At 42.2% G+C, this 26411-nt stretch overlaps 1 protein-coding gene across 6 annotated transcripts in view; it reads left to right on the forward strand.

The window, feature by feature from the left end:
• Positions 1-572: 572 nt before the first annotated feature.
• The window catches only part of HDAC6 (histone deacetylase 6), a 42546-nt gene continuing 16707 nt past the window's right edge, over positions 573-26411 (forward strand). For 2 of the 6 annotated variants that reach the window (XM_087956761.1, XM_087956763.1), the window contains exons 1-22: positions 594-682; positions 801-955; positions 2453-2549; positions 2711-2815; positions 4673-4761; positions 12757-12841; positions 13510-13550; positions 13644-13740; positions 14598-14695; positions 16313-16417; positions 16956-17024; positions 17223-17349; positions 18501-18566; positions 19518-19577; positions 22414-22503; positions 22591-22697; positions 22833-22900; positions 23058-23235; positions 23704-23832; positions 24159-24327; positions 24898-25031; positions 25228-25296. In XM_087956761.1, coding sequence (XP_087812887.1) covers positions 2475-2549; positions 2711-2815; positions 4673-4761; positions 12757-12841; positions 13510-13550; positions 13644-13740; positions 14598-14695; positions 16313-16417; positions 16956-17024; positions 17223-17349; positions 18501-18566; positions 19518-19577; positions 22414-22503; positions 22591-22697; positions 22833-22900; positions 23058-23235; positions 23704-23832; positions 24159-24327; positions 24898-25031; positions 25228-25296 — 1961 coding nt within the window. In that variant the 5' untranslated portion in view covers positions 594-682; positions 801-955; positions 2453-2474. Of the gene's footprint in view, positions 683-800; positions 956-2452; positions 2550-2710; positions 2816-4672; positions 4762-12756; positions 12842-13509; positions 13551-13643; positions 13741-14597; positions 14696-16312; positions 16418-16955; positions 17025-17222; positions 17350-18500; positions 18567-19517; positions 19578-22413; positions 22504-22590; positions 22698-22832; positions 22901-23057; positions 23236-23703; positions 23833-24158; positions 24328-24897; positions 25032-25227; positions 25297-26411 lie in introns of all 6 variants that reach the window. The other 4 variants (XM_087956760.1, XM_087956758.1, XM_087956762.1 and 1 more) reach the window with 4 other exon arrangements.

The raw sequence follows: 26411 nt of genomic DNA on the forward strand, positions 1-26411 counted from the left end.
AAGAGATTGGACAGCCATTTGTCTGCAACCTGTGTAGTCAGAACTATAGTCTCCTGCCTGAGGAGGGGGTTGGACTAGAAGACCTCCGAGGTCCCTTCCAACTCTGTTATTTTGCATTCTGCAACAGCTTCCTAGGGCAGTTTCTAATCATATCACAACTTGAGCATATGCTCAGAGCAGTCCAAGTGTTGCGTGTCCATGGCCAAAAATTAAGCAGCCAGGCTGAACTGTCTAGAAGGCTGTTGTTACAAATATCTGAGCTTCTCAATTAAGCCCTAAATCACAATCGAGCCGGAGTGGAGGAAGAGCGACACACACTGAGGAAAACAAAGCAAAAGAAACGTTAATGCAGAAGCTTATACGCCTCCACCTCCTTTAACCCGTTCTGTACCCCCGGCCCAAAGACAAGTGGGTTCGCCTAATCCCTTCCTGTGATCCTCGCCGAGAGACCGCTCTCCAGCGGCTCCGCCCAATCGTTCGCGCCACTTGGTTCACGCCCCGCCCTCCCCACCCCCGAACGGAATGGTCTCGCCCACTTTCTGCCGAGGGCGGCGAACCGTTTCCCTCGCGGAGGGGGAGTGGCGCCGAGGTGACAGCATCAGGCAGCGCCCTGGGAGATAGAGAGAAAGACAGACCGGGCTCAGGACGTGGGAAGGGCGTGGCCGGTCAGCCTTAGCGCCAGGTGAGGGGAGACCTTGGCGGGGGGTGATCACGCTCCGCCCCCGTCAAGCCCTGCTGTCCTTCAACCCCCCACCCCCTTTTTTTTTGCGGACGATCCGACATTACTGCCTTCCCGCAAGGTCCTGGCTGCCTTTGGGTCCAACTAGCTGGTCTTGAGCAGATCGCCCCAGCCCGCAGTCGAGGGGGCAACGGGAAACCGCGTCCTCCCGAGCCGCCGTCACTTCACCTGGACTGGACCCTTCCAAGGGTGGGGGAAGTGGTCCTTCAGTTGCAGGTTTGTGGGGTGGGTGGGTGGATCATGGAGGGGGGAGTGGTCCTCGTCACCTTGGTAACGCGGACGGGCGAGGGGGGGGCTGTTTTCAAAGGCGGCGTCACCGCACCCGTTTCTAGAGGGGGTGGCGTTGGTTCCTTGCCGTGTCTTCTGCAAGCAAGACCCGGAGATCAGATGTGAGCCACAGCGGTGTGTGTGTCTGTAAAAGGACTGCCTGTCCCCCACCTCAGATCTGCTTCTGATGGTGCTCCCAGGTTTACTCCGAAATAAATACCACTCAGGTCAGTTTGACAGTCAGGAGGTAGGTAGGTCAGCCTGTGGAATTGCAGCCTTGATGGCTGGAGAAAGGTTCTGTCAAAATGAAGCTGATGGCTCCTAGGCAAAATAGCAATGTTATTAGTGAGGAAAATCATTTCAGAGAATGATGATGCCAATGGGAGAAAGACCATTGTTTGGTTCTGATCATAGTCGGATGATTGGGTAGAAATAGGACAATTTCTGTCCTTGTTTATTTTAAGCACATTTGAACCGCTTTCTGCTGCTGTTCCATTTGCCTGAAAGATCAAATGTATATTTTGTTTACTTTGAGATTTATAAAGCAATGTATCTTTCTTCTTTGGAGTTCTATTTGTTTCCACAGGTATGGATTTGGGGACACAGTTTGCATTTTAACTGATAAGCCTACACTTAGGAGTTTGCATATTGCTGGATTCATCAGTCATAATTTTATTAATTACAGTGTATTAAATAAACCACAACTGTTTTGCACAGATAACAATAAGCCATGGACAATGGTTTATAAACCACAGTGGCTGGATTCATACAACACGCTAAGCTTAAAATTGTGTTGTGGCTTAGCACAAAGAGTGAATCCCCTATTATTAATTTAATATATTTATGTCCCATTAATTCAAACGTGAAAGTTTATATGACATGTACGTATCTGAAATATTTCCAGTGAATCTTAAACCTAAGATACCTAAAATCAAACAAAACATAAAAAATAGATACAATAGGCAAGTATACACTGCCATGTTAAGCCACATATAAACAGTTAGGTCTAAATTATGAATACTCTGCAAAAGAGTAAGGTTTTTTTCTTTCATTTTTTTGAAATGAAATTAAGGAGAGGACTAGTCTAATTCTCACTGCAAGGTTGTTCCTGAAAACCAGCACTGCTACTGAAAAGCAGCACTGTTTAGCTTAAGCAGCTCTTTATTACTGGAAGCACTAAACTGCTTCCTTGATGACATTATTTTTTAGACATTTCCAACTGAAGTAGGTAGCCCTGAAGATAACTAGATACCAACTGATAAGGGCTTTATAGGTCAAGAGAAATTACTCAGTGACAACTAAGATTTTCCCTGAATAAGCAATATACTTTCTTGGTGATTATTTCAGAGAACAAGTATTTAGACACAGGGTGATTTTAGAATTGAATGCTCTAGCTCGCATCTGTTATGGAACTTTCTCTAATGTGTGTTTGGTTTTCTTCCATAGGATTGAAGGAGGCAATATCTCAATGGCTTCTGATTTGGGAAATGCCTCAGTATTGGATCCCATATCTGTGCCTGCTTTGGACATTCAGGCTCCATTGGTAAAGTAAACCTGTTGTTATGATGGAGACTCTCTCTGGGAATCAATAGTTCACTGGGAGTATGGTTAGTTGGGCAAGGTAGCTTGCTTTTCTGTCCCATGGAAGAGAGGAGAGCCTTGCTACTTCTGTATATCAAAGTAATGTCCTCTTGGTTTCCCTAGAAAAAGGCTAACAAGAAGGGAGGGCTTCCAGAGGCCAAGCGGAAAGGACGGGCCAAAAAGATGAACAAAGATGCCGAGGATCTGCTTTTGGGCCTGCAGCGACTGGTAGGTAGATCCCTTCAATTGCCAAGCTCTGGGCTGAAAAAGCAGCTACGAATTCTTCATTTGGTCTTGGGAGAGAACTGGAAGATATAAGTCTTCCTGCAGTGATGCTAGAAATGAGGTTATCACGAGTGGCACTTTTAAATAGTTTAGGATCTTTTGTAACTGAGTTGCTGAGACAGAGGAAAGTACCACTCAAGTTTTTCAAAGATGAATGGCCAGGGCTTAAAAGAACCTAGGACTTTATTCCTGATCCTGAAAAAAAGATGTGTTTTTGTTACTATAAGCATTAGAGCAGGCCTGTCAAACTGGTGGCCCATGGGCCAGATGTGTCACACACAGGACACTCCCACCCCAGCTCTACAAATAGCTAAAAAAAGTCAGGATACATCATGTGATACAATTGAGTTTGACACCTGTGCATTAGAGGGAGCCACATGCTTTTACTCCTGTTGATGAAAAGATACTCTGCTCATGTGTAGATGTGTCTTCCTTTTATGTGTCCTTCAGCAACAAGAGGGATTCTTCTTTAGGATGCCAGCCAGTTTTCTGCTTTTCTGCTGATTTGCTTCTCCCTCACCTTAATTTTCTGGTCCTTCTCAACCGATAGTCTGTATTCATTTACTCAGTTCTCTCAATTTACTCATAATATATTTTCTTAAAATAATTTAACACTAGTGTTAAACTAAAATGTCTAAACTAAGCACATATACTACTGGAATAAGGAAAGTAATTCATTTTAAGAAACTCAAATATGAATGCTTTCTTTGATCTGCCTTCAAGCCTGCTGATAAATCTATCTTGAGATTCTGTGATTGGCAGCTTTATAAATATAAAAATATGATGAGCCATAATAACAAACATTACTTGAACACCATGGGCATTGACAAAATCACTATTGGTCAATTGCAAAAGGCAACTTTACTTCAAACAGCTTACATCTTGTGAGGATACCTTTAAAACACGAAAAACATCTGCCCACCCCAGATCCTTAGAAAGGACTTGATAGATGAATAAAAATGCAAATTCCAGTCTAAACATCTGGCTGACCATGACAAACTTCAATAATAATATTGATTAATATTAGTTAATTATATTAATATTATTTATAAGAACTGGAGAAAAATCACAAAATATAAAGACCTGTATAAAGAAATAGAACTACTGTGGCAATAGAAAGCAGAGATAGTACCAATAATAGTAGGTATTTTTACTGGGTGCAATCCCAAAACCCCTGCAGTACCCTTTGAACACCATCACCATTGACAAAATCACCACCAGTCAATTGCAAAGGCAGCTTGACTTGGAATAGCTTCATCTTGCAATGATACCTTTAACACCATGAAGCAATAACACCTGCCTGTCTCATATCTTTGAGAAGGACTCACTAGGTGGATGAAAATGCCAAATCCAGTCTAAACATCTGTCTGACTGTGCAACCATCCATAATAATAATTTACCCACTTCTACACATATATTGTCATTTTCACATAATTTTTCCCTGAATGTATTGAATTTAACCTATTGCAAATGAAGGCAAATATACGTGTCCCGGGATAATGTTGCAAGATTCAATCTGGCTGGGTCACTGGGACCCAGAGTTTACTCTTCTGAGTTTTTGGACTCAGGCTGGAGCCCATCCTTAGGGAACTTCTCTCCACCAGAAAGTATTAAACTAGCATTTCGTCCAACATATTTGGAGAATGTCAGGTTAGGAAGAGCTAATAGAGGAGTTTATATCATATCTAATTTTGGTCCAAGAATGAGAGAGTATTAAAGAATGGCTTTATTGGTGAGGGTTAGGATTAGAATGTTTTTTTCTGCATGCACCACTGTTTTGTGTTGTTCTTTTTTAAATAGGATCTTACTTCAGAATGTGCTGCTCCGTTAGGAACTGGACTGATTTGGGATAACCGAATGACAGAATTTTGCTGCCCATGGGATGAAAGGTATCTAGGGTGAAAGGATGGGGTTTTTTGAGCCTTAAGTGTAACAGTTCTATTGGTTTAATTTTGAGGTCTCTTAATTTTCAGGATTTTTTTTTTCAAATTTACTGTCTCTTAATCTCAGTTTTGCGTGCACTTAATCCTAAAAGACTTTATCTGCCTTTCATTTCTGCTCTATTATAATAAACCACTCATTATATAATCTTGATACTTTTTCAGTGAAAATTTCTTAAGAATAGTGGGTATTTTAATTTGTAAGTTACTCTGAGTCCTTGGTGTGGGGTAGATGAAAATCTCAACAGTATCTATCCCAGAGATTAAAAATAAAATGAATTGCTTGCATAATATATAATATTTCATCAAGAATCTTCATGAAGTGCAGCTGGCTGCTTTTAAACAAGTATTAGTAGACAAATTAATGAAGGATTGGTAGTTCAGCCAGGAATCACACATCCTGTCCCATCTGCCTCAACCAGCATAACCAATGGAACTATATAATCCAATATCAGAATATCAAGTTGTCTTCCTTGGTTTAGGTTTATCTTGAACCAGTTGTGTAACATGTAATCCTTACCAAATGACTGGCCAGGGACCAAATATTGTCCTAGTTTTAATCACTGCCTCCAGCCCTCGTAGTTTCTCTGAATCATATATTTAGTTTTAGTTTTTCTGTTCTATTCTGTGTTTTTTTCCAGAAAACCTAATATAATTTGTAGTAAACATGCCTAAAAACTCACTAAAAACTCACTTTGCAGAGTCAGCCTCACTTCTACCATTGCCTTTCAAGTCATAGTACTTTCCTTCAACTTCTGCCGTTACTTCGGCTAACCCATGCTGTACATGCCAAAATAAAAATATATATTATAGTAGCTAATATCTTGTGAGATCCTGAAATCTCACTCAAAACCTTGAAAAATATGATGTTTTCACCAAAATTCTTACATGGTATTTTGTGGGAAAATCAAGATTTCATTGAATTTAGTCATTTTAAAACATTTTAAAATGAAGTATTTAAGGAGTGGTGCCTTTGGACATGCACTGTGGTGGTGTCTTTCTGATTCTTGATTTGCATGATGACTTAGAAAAAAAATTTCAGTTATGATATACAGTATTGCTAAACATGAAGGACATGGTTGGGAACCACTGCCTTAGATATCCTAATATAGCAAGAGTCCTCTACAGTAGAGGAATATGAAAATGACCTTGAAGAGGTATATGACAGCTGTTATGAAGGCATCAGCCTGGAAAAACAGGAGGGGTTGAGGAAAAAAGAAATCCAGATTGTCCCACCTTGACTGTCTTTAGTATAAGAGGGAAAGATAGGGAAACTGTCAAGATTTCAGGATTCTATTATAATATCCTGTAACAACAAAGTAAAGTTTCAGTAATTTTATGGCAGCTAACTTCTGACCTGTGTGGATTTCAACACAAAACCCAAAGCAAATACAATGGTCACTGCAGGGTTTATTAAGCAATATGTTTTGGTGGGACTCTCTCTAAAGAATATTGAGAAAGATGCCAGCCGACAGAGGGACCCACTTATGTATATACATCTCAGAAAGGAGGGATAATTTAATGCATAAGCAACAGATAAGATAATCATACATATTTATAATTAATGGATTGCAGGTTACTTCCTGTGCCTGTTTACCTTCAATAAAGCAAGGAGGAGGAACAAAGCAATAAAATAAGAGGAGAGAGGAATAAAACAATGAAATGAGAGGAAAGCTTCTCCCATAAATCAAGATGAGGCAGTTTGGGAATGCCATATGCCAAAAGGAAAACATCTCCCATTTCGACTTTAAGGACAAATCAAATCAATTTGGAATTGTTTGAATAAGAGAACAGGCTGTGGTTCAAAGCCAAAATCCTTATATCTCTATTTATCAATTTGATTTAGCCCATTCCATTCAACTAAAAATTGATTTCCCCCACAGCTGGTTTACCTCAAAGGGTGATACCAACATGGTGCTTGTAGCTATAATACCTTTCTATGACTCTTGTACTGAACGGAGCATTATCTTATTTTATTTGGTTTGAAAAATAAAAACCAATAACAGTGGTGAAAAGTGGTTGCAGAGGACATAATTCCTCCCTCAAGGATCTTTTTGTAAAGGGAGGATTCCCTCCATTTAGAGAATGGAGATACTTTTCTCTAGTTATTGGAATGGGGTGGGTGGGGCTTCCCTTGCCAAAACCAATATCTCATTCTTGTATTGCTGAACTCATTTTGTGATTGCCTTGGGTATCTGTTTAGATATTGAAAGGTGTCTATAAACTTCCAGAGTTGGTGATTTCTGCCATATAGTGCTCCATGAAAGCAGTGGAACTCTCTTCTAAATAGAGAGATAATCAAAGGATATGGATAGGAGATAGATTTCTCAAGATTAGAGAGCTGAATTAGAGAATGTTTAATAAATCCTTTGAAATGCTACAAATGATTGTAGATTTCCCTCTTCCTCCTCCTCAATATTCTGTCTTGGAAACACAATTGTGTACCTGACCAAAATACTGTACAGGTAATCCTTGGCTTACTTTGTACAGGTAATCCTTGGCTTATTTCATTGAGCAACTGTTCAAAGTTATGATGACATTGAAAAAAATGGATGTACAACCAATTCTTGACGCTCCTGACATTGCAGCATCCCCACAGTCATGTGATTGCAATCTTGAGAGCTCAGGTGTCTTGTTTGCAATTAGAGAGCTGCATTCATATTATCATCATTTGCAACCTTCCCTGCTGGCTTTTCACAAAGTAAGTGGGAAAGCCAGCAGGGAAAGTGAGAGGTTGCTCAGGTAAGTCACTCTCACCTTTTCTCCCTCCTGCACCAATCTCCTCCAGTCCCGCCCAATCCATGCACAGCCTCTTGCCAGCTGTCCCAGGCCATCCCCCAGTTTCCCCCACCCCCTTGCCAAACACTGTCACTGCTTACCTGAGACTTCTGTCTCTTCCTAATTAATGAGCTGCATATCTTGGGGAAGTAAAGCACATCTTAGGCTTTAAGACTGCATTCCATAGTGATGGCAATCCTGGTCTCAATTGTTTGTCGTCATAACCCAAGGATTGCTGGTATGTGAGTGCACTTCCAGAAAATGTGTCCTCAGTGTTGATGATGTCTGGGTTCACTCACTTTACAGTAAGGACCTGCCTTATTATGATGAATACTCTGGATTTTATAAGAAAATAGGATGAAAGAAAGGTTCTTGTATAAAATCACAATGCAGGAAATGTGAGGATGCAATAGTCTGTGTCCCTGCTGGACTGCTTTTCCTTTTTGTAATCAATTGACAGCAGTATTAAAGTCTGAAGTGAATATGTTTCATCATTCCAAACCACTGATTTTTTTTCCTGGCAGAGGGAGGAAGAGTAACCTTGGTTTGGATGTGGGTAAATATATAATTCTGTTCTTATTTCCCTTTGTGCTGCCTGTAACTCTGTGGTGTGTGTGTTTATTCCACCCACTTGGCTCACTTTTCTGTGTAATCTCAGTGTAATTCCCTGGATATGATGACCATAATCCTTTTATTTCTTCCTTGATTCCTCATCAGATTCTTCATCTCCAGCCCTAAATAGCAGCGCTACACCCTTGATCCTTGTTCATTGTGAAGTTTCCATCTTAAAATAATAATCTTCTTTGCTGAATGCAATCATCCTTAAATTTGGAGAAAGAAATGCCATTGGGTAATGCTGATGGGAGTCCTAATGACTGTTATGTAAAAGGGAGCCCCAATGAATTCACTTCATATTAATCTCTCATTGGATCTTATCCACTTTCATCTGAGTCTACTTAAGTATATCTAACAGGATTAGATATACTTAAGTAGACTCAGAATCTAACTTTTCTATACACATCCTATCCATTTTGCCCTTTCTAATTTAATAGTAGTATGGGGAACATACGAAGCAGAAGAAACTCACTCTGGATGGGCAACAAGAGAGAGATTGATTAGTCACAATATGCTGTGTATTTGAATGATTATTTGTGGCTTACAACCAGTCACCTTGAAAACATCCATAAATTTAATATTGATTGATGTAATGGTCTGTGGGAATGTCCTTGAAAGACAGGAGAAGGAAAAACCAAAGCCAGGAGAAAGGTCAGATAAGCCTACAGAAGAAATGGGAACATGATAAGTGTCTCAGAAGAGATTCTCCCTGGTTTCTTTGACTGTAAAGGTGAGGGGGAGAAAAAATGTGCTTTCACACTTATTGTTTGCAATAAATGTAGTGTTCGAACTCACAGCATTGGCTTCCTATCTGGACTATCTAGAAGGGCTGATATTTAAAATGTTAAAATCTTAAAATATTTACTGCTATCTTCCATTACACGTCAGTTCCCAAATGTCCACAGAAGAGGATGGCTTCAATTTGTTTCCTAAATGATGATAGGGTGAGAACTAGTTGGAGCTCAAGGGATAAGCAAAAGTCAGGAGCTACCACTGAAAATGCCCTTCCTAGGTCTCCACCTGGTGCATCTCTAGAATGCTTTCATAACCTCTTCTTCTAGGTAGAATGTACTCATTTTATATAATGCGGCTAGGAAAAGATGCTATAGGTGCCTACTTATACCATCTTTTCCTAACCACATTATATAAAATGAGTAGATTCCACCTAGAAGAAGAGGTTATGAAAGCATTAGAGAAGCATAGGGGTTAACTTGTGAAAGTGATGTCTATTCCATTCTGATGATATTAGAGTCCTTTTGCAAAATCAACAAAGCAAAGGGATTAATGATTTTTAAAATAATATACTACTTCAGGTTTTATTTTGTCCTTTGCAAGTTGAATAGGCCCAAAGTATAAACAATGAAGATAATTTCCATGCTTCTAGAAAATGGCTATCTCCACTAGAATAGGAAAGGAGTTAATAACCTTTTAAAAGTTCTCTTCTATATATAGGTGTCCTAAATTTGTGAGAACACTATGTCAGCACTTCTGTGTTTGCAATAACAGTTGACTCTTCATTTCCAGTCTGTACAGCTCTAAATCATTCTTTCTCTTTCCTCGTAATATCAGTGAATTTGCGATTTACATTTACAAGCCCCATAACAGCCCTTTTCAAACTGCCCCCAGGTGTATTGGACAGCTTCCATTATTTCCCAGTCAGCTTTCACCAGATGCTGAGGAGGAGGAGGAGAGTTAGTCAAAATATTTGTGAGCATCAGTTTAGGAAGAACTGATTTTGACAAGGTCTAGAAATATTTCTAAAAGATCTGCTTCGGGCATACAAGAGAGGACTCATTCATGTTCCTAATTTCAGCATAAAGATGCTTATCTTAGTCACCTGTGGGGATAGCTAACGTTCATATTTAACTGTTTTGATTTTAAAATAGTGTTTTTCTTTCTATCTTGACATAAATATTACCATACAAACATTCTGCACTGCCTCATTTTGTGTGTTTGAGGTGATATGATCGGAGGCTGAGAACTATCTAGCTCTCTTTTGCCGCCCCATGTAGCATCCTTCATGTTTGACCAGTGCTTCATGACACATCAACATAGGCTAGTGTTCTTCTGGAAGAACGACAGATTTTTCTTTAAAAAACAAAATACATTTTTACTGATCTTTTGAAAGATCAGCAAACCTTTTTTTAAAAAAATAGAACAAATGTGTTCTGCTGCAAGGTTGATTTTAATCAGAGAAGTGAGCTTGGCTATCAGCCGTGCGTCTGATTCTGAACCACATGAGTACATTACAGGTTTCCCAGTGAGAGACAAAAACTTTTGTGTGGCCATACTTCTTATTTCTTTTATTACTTTGAATAGTAGGTACCAGTTACCTACTCCAGTGACATTGAGTGAACTTTTAAGATACTTCTCAGTTTGCAATTATTTCCTGTCAGCATTGCCAGCACTTAGCTGATTTGGGACATTTGGATAGTAACATGAAATTAATAAGAATTCTGTCAGTGTCTCTTTTTAGGTGCAGGGTGAGGCAAAAGGAAGGATGTGCATCCATATACCTCTTCCAGCTCCTCTCCTATACCTATGACCTCTTGCCCAATTTATGTCTGAGCTTAGATCTACTGGCTTTCTAGAAGACTGATTAAAAATACATTTAAAAAAAACCGGGTTGATAAACAGGCTTGGGAGAAGGAGGATGCCCCTGGGATGAAGTAGAGGAGAACTCTTATGAGTTCCCTCCCTTCTTCCACTTCACATCCTTCTTTCATGCCACAAGGCTACCTTTGGGGCATATGTTAAGACCAGCAGACCATATTAACAAACCACCCGAGTGACGGGGTTACTGAGGTGGGCACATCCGTGACAGGCATTGGGGAAATGGACAGTATGAAAGGTGGTTAAAACCTCCGTCCCAAGCTACCGCCCATGGTCACCCAGGCTCAGTTCCCATTAAGTAGACTCGTGGTGTTTTGTCCTACCAGTTGGGTGTAGTGGGAGGAAACATGGCCAGGAAATCCATCAATCATTGTCCTTAAATTCTCCTCCAATAAAACCCTGAGGGCAGGATTATTCACCAGATTTATTACTGACACAGATTATTGCTTGGCAATTGGCACAGCCCAAATTATGCTGGCATACTTTTCTGTCCACTTATGGATTGGAAAGGCGCACATTAAAATTGCCATATGGCCCATGGAGAATTGTTGGCTAAACCTGAGGTGTCTTCCACTCCTAGCAGATGTAGCAGGAATTATTCCTATTGCAGTCAGTGAGGTTAGATTTTAGTTTTGGCTTAGTGAGTTCAGTTTTGTTTAATGATTTTTTTTTTTAGCAGTATAAGTCTTTTGATTTCATGCCTAGTTCCAAAATGTTATTTCCATGGAGAATCTAAAAAAGACAGCACTATCAATATATGAAGAGTCTGTCAGTATTGCTTCGCATTGCTTAGCTAATGCGTATTATTTTATTATTTTTCTTTTTTTTTAATATCGTGTTTTTGTGTCCTTGTAAGCCATCTTGAGTCGCCATGTGCGAGTAGGCGGTAATATAAATTTTCTAAATAAATAAATAAATAATGTCCTTGCTTCATAACAGCTATAATAGGCACACACAACTTCTGTCGATTCAAAGGCTACAGCAGATTTTGCATGTTGTTTGGATCACACTTTGAAAATATGCCTAGCTAGGTCCATTTTAGGAGGGAGTTTTTACAGAAGTTTTAACAAATCAAATGTCCGTGGTTGTGCTTGACAAGAACGCTGAAATTCTACAGAGCAGTTTCTCCCAATATGTTGTCCTTCAGCATTGTCAGGATTATTCTGCTAGGATTGTTCAACATTGCCTCCAGTGAACTGCCTGGAAACTCTGAGCTGTCTTGTTCTTCTGCCTCTGAAGGAAACTGTGTTGATGTAAGTGCTGCATGAGCAGCGGATGGACCTGATTCTATTAGGTTTTTTAGTTATTTTGAGAGAGAGAAGGGTGAAAAGCGCAGAGCTAGCTTCTCAGCCAAGTGGGCATAAGGTCTTACCAGTGGAAGTCATAAAGAAATAGCTACATACTTGGCTTCAGGGCATTCCCAAAACTGCACCTTCACCATAAGGTCTGGAAACTCTTTCAGTGTAGAAAATTCAGCCCTATGTGTGCGAATTTCCAGATCCTCTGTAAATTATCATCTTTTGCACTATCTCGGTTATGCAGATTCAAAGGACTTTGCTCTCACAAGCATTTCCAGATTATTTCCCGAATGTGGCCTCTGCTTCCTAGCACTAACTTTTGTAGCCCTACTATCTTCCCTTGCACTTTATTTCCTCCTGCTCTCACCCTGCTCCACCTGTCATGATGATACTGATTACAATGGTTTAAAAGCTCTCTGCCATTCTCCCACTGCAACCATTATTCACACTTCCCTCTTCCTCCCTTTTTGCTTGTTTTGCTGCATTCCTGAATTATCCAGATAAAGAATGGGTTCTGGAGAAAGATTGCCAGCCCACCCTTGTTTCTTCTCCAAACCATCTCAACTCCATTACTCGCCTCCCAAGTTAATGAGATGTTGATCTGTCTCTACATGTGCCCTTTGTTGTCTTTTTTTTCTAGTTTCCCAGAATGCCCAGAGCGACTGGTGACCATTAGGGACAAATTGCTTCAGTATGAACTGTTGGAACGTTGTGTCCCAGTGATGGTAAGAGAGGGGGCAGATGAGAAGAAGCAAGAATCTGTGGACAGGTTCAGGATACATTGCAGTGATGCAGTAGTTAGAGTAGAAGTAGGCAACTTGCTGCTCTACCCAACTCTTTTTTTTTAAGCTCCATTTCTGTCTTTATTCTGAGGTGGGAAGCATAAAAATAGCCTGGTTCCCCTAACACAGGGGTCTTCAAACTTGACAGCTTTAAGACTTGTGGACTTCAACTCCCACAATTCCTCTTTCAGTCATGTTAGCTCAGGAATTCTGGGAGTTGAAGTCCACAAGTCTTAAACTTGCCAAGTTTGAAGACCCTTGCCCCCTAACAGATAAGGCCTTTTAAATAAATAAATAAATTAAATTTACTATCTAGCAAAACCTTAGCCTGATCTCTCCTCTACCCCACCCCAAAAAAAACCCACGGGAAAAGTTGCCCCCAGTTGCCTCTGAATCGTCAGAGCCCACCTAGTCTGGTCTCCTCAAACCATTAAGGGCTGCCCCCAACCATCCAAAAGTTTCCCACCACAGATTAGAGAATCAGTGTTTGGGGAGGGATGAGTTAGACATCTATGCCATGTCCTGAGGTTCTTGAAGAAGTCAGGGAATGAACGTGTGGTTAGCAATCAGTAGAGAATGAAATGTTTTTTATTTTTTTTCTCTCCTTTCAGGGCCGAGACATTTCTGAGGAAGAGATCCTCTTGGCTCACAGGTGAAAGCAAATCTTGGAGTTGTGGCCGAGCTGAGGGCTGGGGAGGCAGTGACTGAGCTGCATCTGACCATGTGAATATCTCTTTCTTAACAGTCAAGAATACTTGACCCTCATGAAATCGACTGAAACAATGAGTGAGACTGAGTTAAGGTCTCTGGCGGACACCTTTGATTCTGTTTACCTGCATCCAGTGAGTATCCTCAGAGTTAGGATTAAAGGCAGAAACGTCTACCTTTTGTAACTAAAGTGCTTGGTGCAGAGTTGGCAAGCTATACTTTGGAAACTTCTAGTGATTTTTTTTTTCTGAACTGCAAGCAGAACTGAATGGGGGAATGCCGCTCATTCTAAGGCTGTGTTACACATATGCTTGCCTAGTATCCAAGGGGCAAAACCAAGGCGATGGGTGTAATTTATACTGTATAAATACTTTGCAAAGCAGCCCATCTGATGGAACAATGTGTTACAGTCATGTTCTGGCATCTTCTTATGGAGGATTCTTGGAGAAATGGGCACATGGGGTGAAATTTTACAGAAATAAGGCATTACGGTTTTGGGGAAGGGAGATCTAGGAACAGGGAAAAATAGAAATGATATTGTGAGGTTTTCCATATCTTACATTTTTTTCTCTCCATTGCTATGTATTTCTGATCCTTGTAAATAAAGTTCTCCATTCTAGAGAATTTTTCCTCTGACGTTATTTAAAAAGGGAAGGAGTGTGTTTAAAACCCATTTCTAGAATAAAAAAAAATTAGTATAGTAGGTGGAACAAGAAATTATTCCCATCCTATAATTTCATCCATAGCTAATTATACATTATTAAATATAACTTGCTACTGGATTCAGGGCTTCTTGGGTTGTTGTTTTTTTTCTTTGCACCTCCAGATGAACACATCTATCTCTGTCCTGTTTTGCTTTTTCTGAGGAGGGTGGTGGAACTAAGAGCAAGCAATTTAGTGGGATTCTGGAGTTCCATCTGTTCATCAGCATCAGGAGAAACCCTGGTGCTATGGTAGGGTTTGCTAACCTGATTTTCAATTCCTGCCAAAGAATTTCTACCGCTGTGCCTGCCTTGCTGCTGGTTCTGTTTTGCAACTTGTGGAGAAAGTGTGGTCTGGAGAACTCCGTAATGGGCTGGCAGTGGTCAGGTAAGGTGCAAATAGAGATTATTATTTTCATTTTTGCTTGACTCAAAACAGTAACGCAGTGCCCCTTGCCATGCCTGTCAGGTGGTATATTTACCATTTGATAGCTCCCTTGGCAGTAAGGGAAAGGGGCACATTCTCACAGCGGTTTGTGTACACAACAAGTCCAGAAATATAACTTGTATTTGTTATCTTTTTATTTCTTGCCCATTAGCCAGTAGAGAAGATATTTCCCTTATCTACAAAACATACTTTCTAATCCGCTGCCTTCCAGTGGATTTAACTCTTAGAATCTGGTTGACCATATTGGCTAGGGATTCTGGGATCCGGTTCACATCTAGAGGGCATCACACAGGGAAGGTTGCATTAAACAACAGCAGGGTAAAACTACAGTAAAGCAACGGGAAGAGAAAAATTAGGGCAGTATTCCTAGTGGATAACCCAGTTTAGGTAGTCTTTGACTTACAAACTGATCATTTAACAACCATTTACCGTTCACCACAGCATCAGAATGTAAAGCACTTCTAGCCGTTGTAAAATATTGTGTTTCTGCCCCTCTGATCACATAACCCCATTTCAGATACTTGGTAACATATTCACGTTTATGAGTGATTGTTAAGTGCTTTGCGATCATGTAATTATCATTTGCAATGTTCTCTGCTTGCTTGCCCAGAAAGTCAGCCGGGAAGCTGACAGAGAAGGTTGCAAATGGAACGGGTGTTGGATTTGAGGTTAATTCCACCCAGCAAGCCAAGGATTTCCCCTTCCATCCAGGAGAGGGAAAATCCTCCCATATGCCTGAGGAATGGTCCTAAAATCTGATGAAAATGCTACTGAATAGCAATAGCACTTAGACTTAAATGCCGCTTTATAGTGCTTTACAGCCCTCTCTAAGCGGTTTACAGAGTCAGCATATGCCAGCATTCTGAAAAGTTCACAGCACTGGCATTTGCTAGCATTTTCCCCTTTGGAGGGGATGCTTAATGACTGTAGCAGGGAGAGCTGGAATTGTGGTTGTTAAGCAAAGTGGTTATGTGGCATCTCAGTGACCACTTCACTCAACAGCCGAGATTCTGGGCCCAGTTGTGGTTGTAAGTGGAGGACTACCTGTAAAGGCAGAATTGTCAGTGTCTTGACTTTGTGTGTATACATGTGCTTGTTTTTGGAGGATGCACATGATAGTCCAGCCGATCCAGAAAGAAAATAAGTGATGGAATTCACCCATCTTAGAATTAACAACCCAAAGCATTGTGTTGCTGTCTTCCTCTCTTAATGAAAAGGTGAGAGGATGTGAGAAAAATGATGATTGAATCAAAAATAAGTCAGATCTTAATGTATGTATTTTTTTTTCATATGAACATTTTCACTTACACAGTATTGTAAGAACCTTATATGAAAGTAGCCAGAGTGACTCCTCACTCTTTTTGAACTTCATGTCCTTGAAGGCACATGGAAAAGGTAGCCCAAGCATGCTTTCTTTATCATTTAGAGCAGAAGATTCAAAATGCAATTGAAAATTTGCACTGTAGTTACATTAACATTTAGGCACTCTTTTTTCCTCGATGGCTGGGCTTTGATTTTCTAGCTCTAAATTGCGCCACTGTGTCTTTTGGGTTTCAGGCCTCCTGGACACCATGCCCACTGCAACAAGATGAATGGCTACTGCATGTTCAACAACATAGGCATTGCAGCACAATATGCCCGACAAAAATTGGGGGTGGAGCGGTGAGTACCTATGAAGAGGAGAGGTAACAGTTAAGGCTGGTTGTTGGACAGTTTGCCACAAGCATGAGCCAACGTTCTTTGACCTTCCATTCCTCTACATTACGTTGGTTGATTGATTGATTGAGGATAAGCCAAGGTGCTGAATACAAGTACAAAGTGTTAGATATTTGAACAACTGGTCTTAGTCATTCCACACACCTCAATTTTTGGAGGATGTGTCTTAATACCCAGTTGCAATCCATTTTGGTCTTCCATTGAACATTTACTAAACAATCATTTCTGTTCTGTTACTGCCCCTAGAACTTAGACACAATGCTTGTGTCAGTGGTCATGACAATATCACTGCTTTTATGAGGAAACTCTTTGGCAGAGTTTAGTGAGGAAGCTGAGATGTCTCCCAACCCACCCTAGGACTACAGTTTCCATGACTCCTTGAAGAGATGCTGGCAACAGGATTGATGCTAGCTTACTTTTTCAGATGCTACCTTTCATGTATTTCCTTTTTCATACATTACGTTTGCATTTCTTTCTCTTCCAGGGTGCTGATCGTTGACTGGGATGTGCACCATGGGCAAGGCCTTCAAGATCTCTTTGAGGAGAATCCCAGGTGCCTAATCAAGGGATGAGCTTTATTTAACTGGAGAACTTGGGACATTCTATAGTGGATGAGGAAAGCTGGCAAAAGCAGAGCAAATCCGTTTGGGGTTAAATGGAGGCTGCACCCAGATTGGGTTCGGAGGGCTGGGACTTGGCTAGTGGCTTTGTTTCTCTTCACTGCTGAATCTGCCGTGACTGCTTTTCCTAGCATCCTTTATTTCTCCATCCATCGCTACGAAGGAGGGAATTTCTGGCCCCACCTTCCAGAATCTGACAGTCACGCAGTGGGCAGAGGTCGGGGAGAGGGATACAACATCAACGTGCCCTGGAACCAGGTAGGGAAGAGTAGGGACTCTTCCCAGGGGGTAGGGACATGGTAGGCTGAGTTTCCCGGGAATGATCATTTGGCAGTTCTCCATTCTGACTAAAATTGCTTGCATGTTGCCCTGTTTTTTGTTGTTGTTGTTGTTTTGAGAGCAGTTGCTCTCAAATATGGCAAATAGAGCCATTTGGCTAGTTACCTATTATGGTTTCAGTATCTCAAATGACTCTCCTGACTGCTGGGGCCAAAAGTGGGGGGAGCTGAACATCTTTTACAAATAGGCAGATCCCTAATTTTGCTTGTATATATAGTAGCCTAGCTACAAGAGGGAATCCAAGTTGTATATGGATCTAAGTTCAAATTCTGATGTAGTTTTTTTTAGGGGGTGAGACAGGCTTCAGATTAGAACGGTCTCTCCATCCGTTCCAGTTGCTTGGCATTTTCCCTTTGCAGTAGCCACTGGTATGAGGACCTGTTAGTATAGGCTCCCAGTGCTGCTCTGCTTCTTACAGCTAATAAACCAAGTTCACATATCGCTCCAAACCCTGTTCTTGGAGTTCTTGAATAAGTCTCAATTGGGTGGGTTCACACTGAATAGTAAACTATCAAGTTTTCCATTCACAAGTACAGTGTGCTTTTTCATCGTGGTAAACCAACCTCAGAACACTTACCTTGTGATTTAGCATACTGGGTTGTGGCTTAGTGTAGTTCAGGGGTGTCAAACTCACGGTCCGCGGGCTAGATGCGTCACACGCTGGCCACACCCACCCCTGTTTTAGCGAAGGGGGGGGAAAGTCGCAATACGTCACGTGATGACAATGCGACAACAAGAGTTTGCCCCTTCTGGTGTAGTTCATGAATCCATCCCCTGTGTTTTAAAATCTAGAAATGAGCTCAGATTCAGAAACCTATTACCAACCATGACTACAGATTACAGCTTGGTTTCTTTCTTAAGATGGATGCACACATCACACTATGTCAGAACAAACAAGCAAGAGTTTTTGGATATTTCTTTTAGCGTACTTAATATCAGATCTATCCAAGTTTATGACCTTCCTTACTGTTCCTAGGTTACATCAACAGTAGCTGCTGTCTTAGATAAAATGACCATGCTGTATGTGTGCATATGTGTTGCTTTAAACTCCTTTATTTCTATCCCTTTAGACAGGAATGAGGGATGCTGACTACCTCTCTGCCTTTTTACATGTCCTGCTACCGGTGGCCTTAGAGGTAAGCCATGAGGCATACAGCATTTTGAAAGTATGGACAATCGAATCTATTTCTTGGTTCGTTTTTTTATTTGTATAGTTATAATTGTCCAAAAAAGTAGTCCAGGATCATAAACAGCTTGTTGTAATCCAGGATCATACAGTAGGAAATGCTGACAGAAGCATTTTTTAAATCCTTTGTTAGATGACATGCTATTTAACATTATCAATACAATATATTCAAGAGCTGGTCTTGACTGTCATGCCTTCCTCTTTTTCTTGCTACATAAGAAGCAAACTATCTCAAACAGTCGGTTGTTTCAAGTCACCCAGAGTCACTTAGATGAGGTGGGTGGTGTAGAAATTTAATTTTAAAAAAGACCTGGTCTTCTACTTTAATTGAAACACAGGTGGAATTGTGCAGCATTAGGAATTGTTTGTGTGAAATGTGTAGAATCATAGAGTTGGAATGTATCTAGCCATCCAATCCAGCCTTCTACTCAAGTGCAGGATCCAAAAATCTTTGACAGATGCCCATGCAACTTCAGTTTAAAATCTCTTTTTTTGTACCGTTCTGTTCTTCCGGCTGACAGCTTCTTTACAGCCTGCGTAAATTTGGGGGTGTCATTGTCATCTATTTGAGTTTTATGGTCTACCCAAATCCTTTGCAAAATTTTCTTCCTGCTTCATGGAGCAGAAATTGGGTGAAGTCAGCATTTTTCCCTCCCCTTTTTCCTTCTCCCCTCTCCACCGCAGTCCTCTAAAGCAGCTTCATTCTCTGTCATGTCATAATACAAAAATAAAGTGGCATCCCAGTGAGAATTGTTCTATATAGAAGTATCCCAAAACAAACAATCCTTAGCATAGAGCTACTCTCTGGTCTTGTTCTTGAACTCTGGGAATTTCCTAGTATTTGTTCCCTTGGCTTCCCAATTGGATATTTTATTCTGGCTCTTACTGTACTTTGTTGCAGTTCCAACCCCATATGGTCCTGGTTGCTGCAGGTTTTGATGCTGTAATTGGTGACCCTAAGGTAAGATGGCTTTTTTTTTTTTTTTTTGCTCCCCCCCAGAGCATTTCTCAGCAATTTTTAGACGTTGCAATTATTTTCTTCCTGGTACCCTAGATTAAAGTCACAATTACGTTCTGGAGCAGAGATAGGCAAACTTTTTGGGAACCAGTTACCGTGGAGCTCTAGGGCCATGATGGCGAACCTATGGCACGCGTGCCACAGGTGAAACGCAGAGCCATTTGTGCGGGCTGTTAGGGATATACACCCTAGCAGAACGTGCAACGGCAGTCTAGCAGACAGGCAGATATGTGTGAGATAAAAACGTTGTTGTAGCTTACACTCAGTAAGACAGATACACTGTGCAAGTTAAATAGTTTTTATTCCAGCAAGAGTTATAGCGTAGTCAAAACAGTCCATATGTCATACACTAAGTTCAGTCAGTCCGGGGGTTATTCAGTTTGCAAAGTCCAGTGTCGAAAAAGAAGTCAGTAAACTTACAATCAATCAGTCCAGTGATATATCTCTTTTGCAGTCAGAGATATGAAGAAAAACCAAACCCCTTTTTTCTTCTCAGCAAACACGCAGTTTATCACCATCAATCCTTCATTGTCAGCATTCCAGTAAAAGCCGAGGAAACAGTGAGCTCTCTTGCTCCCTCGTATGGTGATTTTACAACCGCACCCAAAAACTTGGTTTACAGTTTAAAGTGATACATACACTTAAACTAACTAACATAGTTTATATATTATTTTATCCAAACTAAGTTAGGTAACCAATGTTATCCCTAACACGGGCACGCGAGCCCCAGCCAAACTTACCTGCACTGCGCATGTGCGTGCCTCCCAGCTGATTTTCAGCCCATTTGAGGCCATTTTCGCCCTCCCGAAAGCTTGAGGGAAGCCTCTGCAGCCTCGGGAGGCTGAAAAACGGGCCTTCTGGAAATAACGGAAGTGCCCGTTTTCAGCCTCCAGAGGGCCTCTGGAGCCCAGGGGAGGCCATTTTTGCCATCTCGGGGGCTCCAGGGAAGCCTCTGCAGCCTTTGGAGGCTGAAAAACGGGCCTGTTTTGTCGCTTCCAGTGCAGGTAAAGGGGGGTGTTGCGCGCGCATGCACAGGGGGGACAGGGCACATTGCATTGTGGGTGCCAGCGCATGCACTCTTGCCCACGGGCACGCTTTCGGCACACCACAACAAAAAGGTTCGCCATCACTGCTCTAGGCTAAAGAAATAGACTAGGCAAGAAGTGAGCAGACACTAATGTAAATTGAAATTCAATAAAAAATAATTCAGTCATTATTTGACTATTCTTGGGGTTTTTCATACATTCCCTTATGTCATATTAAAATTGCAATTCAGTGGCAACTCACATACCTGCCACAGCTTATGTACTTGCATTAGGTGTCAGGAGGCAAGTACAGGTTGTCTTCAACTTACAACAGCTGACTTAGTGATTATTCGAGGTTACAATGGCACTGAAAAAAGCGACTTATGACTGTTTTTCACACTTAGGGCTGTTGCAGTATCCATGTGGTCAAATGATCAAAATTCAGATGTTTGGCAACTGGCTCCTATTTATGACAGTTGCAACGTCCCTGGGTCATGTGATCACTTTTTACAACCTTCTGACAAGCAAAGTCAATGGGAAAGCCAGGTTCACTTAACGACTGTGTTACTAACTTCACAACTGCAGTGATTCACTTAACAACTGTGGCAAGGAAGGTTGTAAAATAGAACAAAACTGTCCTCTTGATAAACATGCTTGACCAATTCTGCAAGAAAAAGAAAGAATGATTAATCGCTAATATTTTTGGAAGAGTGGAGAGGTTTGATAATGTTTAACCCCCTGTCCTGCTTGTAAGACCTCCAGGCAAGGGTGGGATTCTACCAGTTCGCACCTATTCGCCAGAACCGGTTGTTAGAAGAAATTACTGGCCTAATCCTGTAAGGAAGGCAGGAAGGAAACATTCTGGTGTTGCTTACAGAAACTGCCTCTCCGTTAACCCTTATTACATTCTTGGCAGGACTAGACTTCCTGTCTCAGGAACGTCTCTGGAGGGTTTTTTTTCCTCCTTTGCTGTTACTTTGCTTGTGTGGAGTGACCATTCAGTTACAATGGCACTGAAAAAAGTGACTTATGACCATTTTTCACACTTACCACGGTTGCAGCATCCCCACAGTCATGAGAGGCCAGGCGAGGAGATGCGTGCCTCGATGTGAGTGATGTTGAGTTGGCCACACCCATCCAATAACATGACCACCAAGCCATGTCCACCCAGTCACATGACCACCAAGCCACGCCTACCACCCAAGTCACGCCCACAGAACAGGTTGTTAAAAATTTTGAATCCCACCCCTGCCTCCAGGTTGTTTTTAAGAGCAGTCAAGCGAGGTTCTATGTCTTGTCATGCCTTTAACTTTATGTATGGTATGGTAACCGATGACAGCTTTGATGAATAATTTGATGAAGTAGACTGGCTGTCCACCTTAGGCCATCCCTGAAGCCACAGCTGGTTTACTGAGAATGAGGGCTGGATTTACCTGACTTAGAAAGAGGACTTCCAAGTGTGGGAGTGCCGGTGGCCAGGACAGACCTAAGCCCTAGAGCTTCAGCTAGGCAATGCAGAAACTGTTCTACCAACCTTGAGGAACAAGGCCTTTTTCCTTCCCATTTCTCTTGTCACAGCCTTAGAGATGCTTCCAGGAGCCTGTTGCAATAGGAGTAATCTGTCTGATAATGCCTTGGTTTTTATTTGGTTTGGTTGTCCATTTAATTTAATGTATCCCCTCCCTGAGCCATGCCTTGCTCCCTTTTCCAAGAGTAAGTCAGGGGTGAAACTGATCAATCTTTGTCCCCTCTAGGGGGAGATGGCTGCCACCCCAGCATGCTTTGCTCACCTGACACACCTGTTAAAGTCACTGGCTGGAGGCAAACTGGTTTTATCTCTGGAGGTGGGTGACTTTCCGCTTTTGGGTTGGGGATGGGGTTGGGCTGTCTCTTAAAGAAGCCACCTAGCTCTTCTCCTTTCACTGTCACAGGGTGGGTATAACCTCCAGTCTTTGGCAGAGGGAACCTGCATGGTTTTGAAGACACTTCTAGGAGATCCCTGTCCGCTGATGGAATCCCCTGTCTTCCCATGTAGCAGGTAAGAATGATATTGGCTCCTGAGCATTGAACCACAGTTTCCTGCTGCCTGGTGCTTTTAGAATCAACGTGTTAGGTCAAGTCCAACCTTCTCTAGTTAAAGTCTAATTAAGGCATCTTCTTTTCCTCCCGTCAGTGCTCTCAGCTCAGTGTCTCGGGCCATTGCAGTTCATAGCAAGTACTGGAAGAACCTACGGAAGATCAGTGAGTGGACGTAGCTCTTTTTTCCCCATTCCTAAAAAGCAAGGAGTCCAGAGGGCATTTTTATTCTTAGTTCCTTCCCACTCTAATTGACCGTCAGACAATCAGGACAGCTTAGGACTCTTGTGGAATCTTTCTCTGCCTCTTCCATCCAATTCAGGTGCTGATGTGCCCCAAGAGGATGGCAAGCTGAGCATAGCTTGGCCACCAGCCAGCTCTCTCTCTGTAACCGATCCCCTCTCCGGATCAGCGGCTGAACGGATACAGCCTCAGCCTCCTTCTTGCACGGGGCTAGTCTATGATGAGAAGATGATGGAGCATTACAATATGTGGGACAGGTAAGAATTTCAGATATAGTTTAGGTTTGTTGAAAGGAATGTTTCCATCCCCTCTCTATGTATAATGCCTACATGTGGTTTTGCTTCAGCTGGTGTAGTAGAATAAAATACAACCCATGAACCAGCTGGTAAAGAGAATGTTTTTGAACACACATAGAGGACCGGTTCCCCCCTAAGCCACCCTGGTTGATAACTCTGCTTCTGATTGAGTTTCTTTCAAGGCAACATCTAATTGTTTTTGGAAACACAGACTTGTAAGGGCTACGCTTTTCTAAGATCTTCACCGAAAACCCAAAATATAAAATGATATTATCAAACGATTCAGCCACAAGGCCTCCAAGCAGATTTGAGATCTAGCGTGACTCTGTCCTTAAGATCATTGGAAGGGAAGAGGATTCCCCCATATAAAAATGCTCCTTAGGAATCGTGGCTTTCTCTCATTCTTGGTTTCTTACCTTTCTTTTGTAGCCAACATCCAGAGTTGCCTCAGAGAGTATCCAGGATCTTCCAACGCCACAGGGAGCTGCATCTGACCGAAAGGTGTTGCCGGCTCCCAGCCCGTCTTGCCTCTGAAGAAGAGCTACAAATGTGCCACAGGTTCCGATGAGTTTCATTCCAGCAGCCTTTTCCACCACAGGGAGAGGAGTGGGAGGTCTCACAAAGCAGGGTTGGGAGCAATGCCTATCGGTGAATGCCCGAAGCTTCACATTCTTCTTCTTCTTCTTCTTTTTGAATATAAAGGAAGGAGTGGAGTCCACATTACAGTGTTCTCCAACCAGACGCCTTCTTAGAGGCGTTGGGTTTGAGCTCCACAACTAGACCTGCTAACAGGGCTTTAGGGGTTGAAGAAGCCCAACCTGCTTAACCTGCGTCCAGCTGAGAAAGGCTTTCTTCATTGCCTCTTCTCCTCCTCCTCTTTGCAGCCTGGCTTATGTGGAGACATTGAAGTCCACAGCCACCATGAAACCCCGTGACCTGCATCGCCAGGGTGACCAGTACAATTCTGTCTACATCTGTGCCAGCTCCTACCAGTGTGCCCGGTTGGCAGCTGGGTCCGCATTCAGTGCAGTAGAGGCTGTGTTGTCTGGGAAGGTACATGCCAGGGCAGAGAGTGAGCAGCAATTAATTCAGCCAATCTGCTGGAGATGATATCGTTTTATCCAGTTGCTTTCCTAGGGCCTTTGGACAGGCCTGCCTCTATAGCAGGGGTCCCCAACCACCGGTCCGTGGACCGGTACCGGTCCGTGGAACAAGTCTTACCGGGCAGCTGGTTTGTGGCGCCGCCATCTTTTTTGATGAAAAGTGCTTCCGGTGAGATTTTCCAGGTAGAAAGCTCACCGGAAGCACTTTTTCATCAAAGATGGCGGCGCCAGCGCTTTTCCGGGTAGAAAGCCATTTCTACCGGAAAGCTCACTGAAAGTCGCCGCCATCTTTTTGATGAAAGTGCTTCGGTGAGGTCACCGGAAGCACTTTTCATCAAAAAAGATGGCGGCACCCAGCTAATGCCGGCGCCGGCGCATAAGAAAGGTTGGGGATCACTGCTCTATAGCATGTTCTATAGAACTTTTTTACCTTGGTGGAAATTCTCTGCAGAGCTCTCATTACTGTCCTGAATTTCAATACAGCGCCAATCCCCTGTTGTTTCTTTGTCTGGGTCCTTAGACTCAAAATGCTGTGGCCATTGTCCGCCCTCCTGGACACCATGCGGAATCAGATACTGCCTGTGGCTTCTGCTTCTTCAATTCGGTGGCTTTGGCAGCACGCTATGCCCAGCGCCTGGCCCAGAGGCGGTTGAGGTGAATATACTCAATAAGAACATGGCGTTTTGTTTGACTAATTAAAGCAGATTTAGACCTTTAATTTTGTTCCCCAAGAGATCTCCTGGGAGTGGGGATTGTAATTCTGGGAGCTCCGTAACAGTTAACAGTATATTTTAACTGAACTGAACCAGGGAGTTTAATTTACTGATCTAATTTTGGTTTTATTTCTCAGGGTTATGATACTAGACTGGGATGTTCACCATGGCAATGGAACACAGCACATATTTGAAGATGATCCCAGGTGCTGTCTATCATTTTTCCCCATTTGAAGAAATAGTGATGTTATAACCTATAGAATAGGGCGGGGGTGTCAAACTTGATTTCATTGAGAGCTGCATCAGGGTTGTGTTTGACCTCGGCAGGGGATGGGGGGGTGGCCAGGGCGGGGGGTGGCCAGCTCGACATCACTCGTGTTGGGGGTGCCTGTGCAGCCCAAACTCTCTTGCCAGTGAAAACAGGCTCTTGAGCTCTGTTTTTAGCTACGCCAGCCTCCTGAAATCCTCTGCCAGTGAAAATGGGCTCCTGAGCTCTTTTTTCAGCTGTGCCGCCCTCCTGCAACCCTTTGCCAACTAAAATAGAACTGAACTCTGTTTTCACTGGCAGAGGCACTGCAGGCCGGTCCTTCGCTGTTTCCACCGGCCCCACGGGCCAGATCTAAGCATGGGCTGGGTCTGGCCTGCAGGCCTTGAGATAGATGCCCAGCTAGAGGTCATTGTTATAGACCATTTTTTACCAAAGGGGGACATTTTAAAATACTCTGCAGTAGCACTCCTTCCCGCTCACCCCTGTTTCATAATCAAAATGCTTCCCTTTTTTTGAGACGTGAAATAATACAAGTATATTAAAACAGGGAAAGGAAATTGGACCCTGGAACAGATTTTCCCCCACACTCGAATTAAAACGAAGGATAAAATTAAACACGCTTGTGGTGCTTTGCATTAATTTTGAGGCATGCTCAGACTGAAAAGAGATTTCTCATCGTTCTTTAGTTTTAAATACTTGTAGAATTGTTTGGCTGAAAAATCCTCCCTCCTTCCTTATAAAATTCCAGAAATGTAGCCATACCATGATGGCATGTCTCCAAACAGGAAGAGAGGGTTAAATTGCAAAAATTTGACAAGGGTTTCTAGCACCCTATTGTCGAATAAAAAGGATCTTCTGCTCTTCTGGCTTTTAACTTTGGCAGTTGAAATAAAGGTAACTTTTGGATGGAAACTAGTCATAGATTTCTATATGGAAAAGCTGTACGTTCAATTCTCCTGTTAACACAAAAATCTGGACTCTGATTGTGTTCACAAGACATACCTAGCAAGAGAAGTAGTGTATCATCTGAAGATCAGTCAGTGCTATGTTAGA

This window comes from Notechis scutatus, chromosome 2 (genome assembly GCF_049901735.1).
Source record: "Notechis scutatus isolate UNSWTSFEM ecotype Mainland chromosome 2, rNotScu1.2, whole genome shotgun sequence".
Lineage (NCBI taxonomy): Eukaryota > Metazoa > Chordata > Lepidosauria > Squamata > Elapidae > Notechis > Notechis scutatus.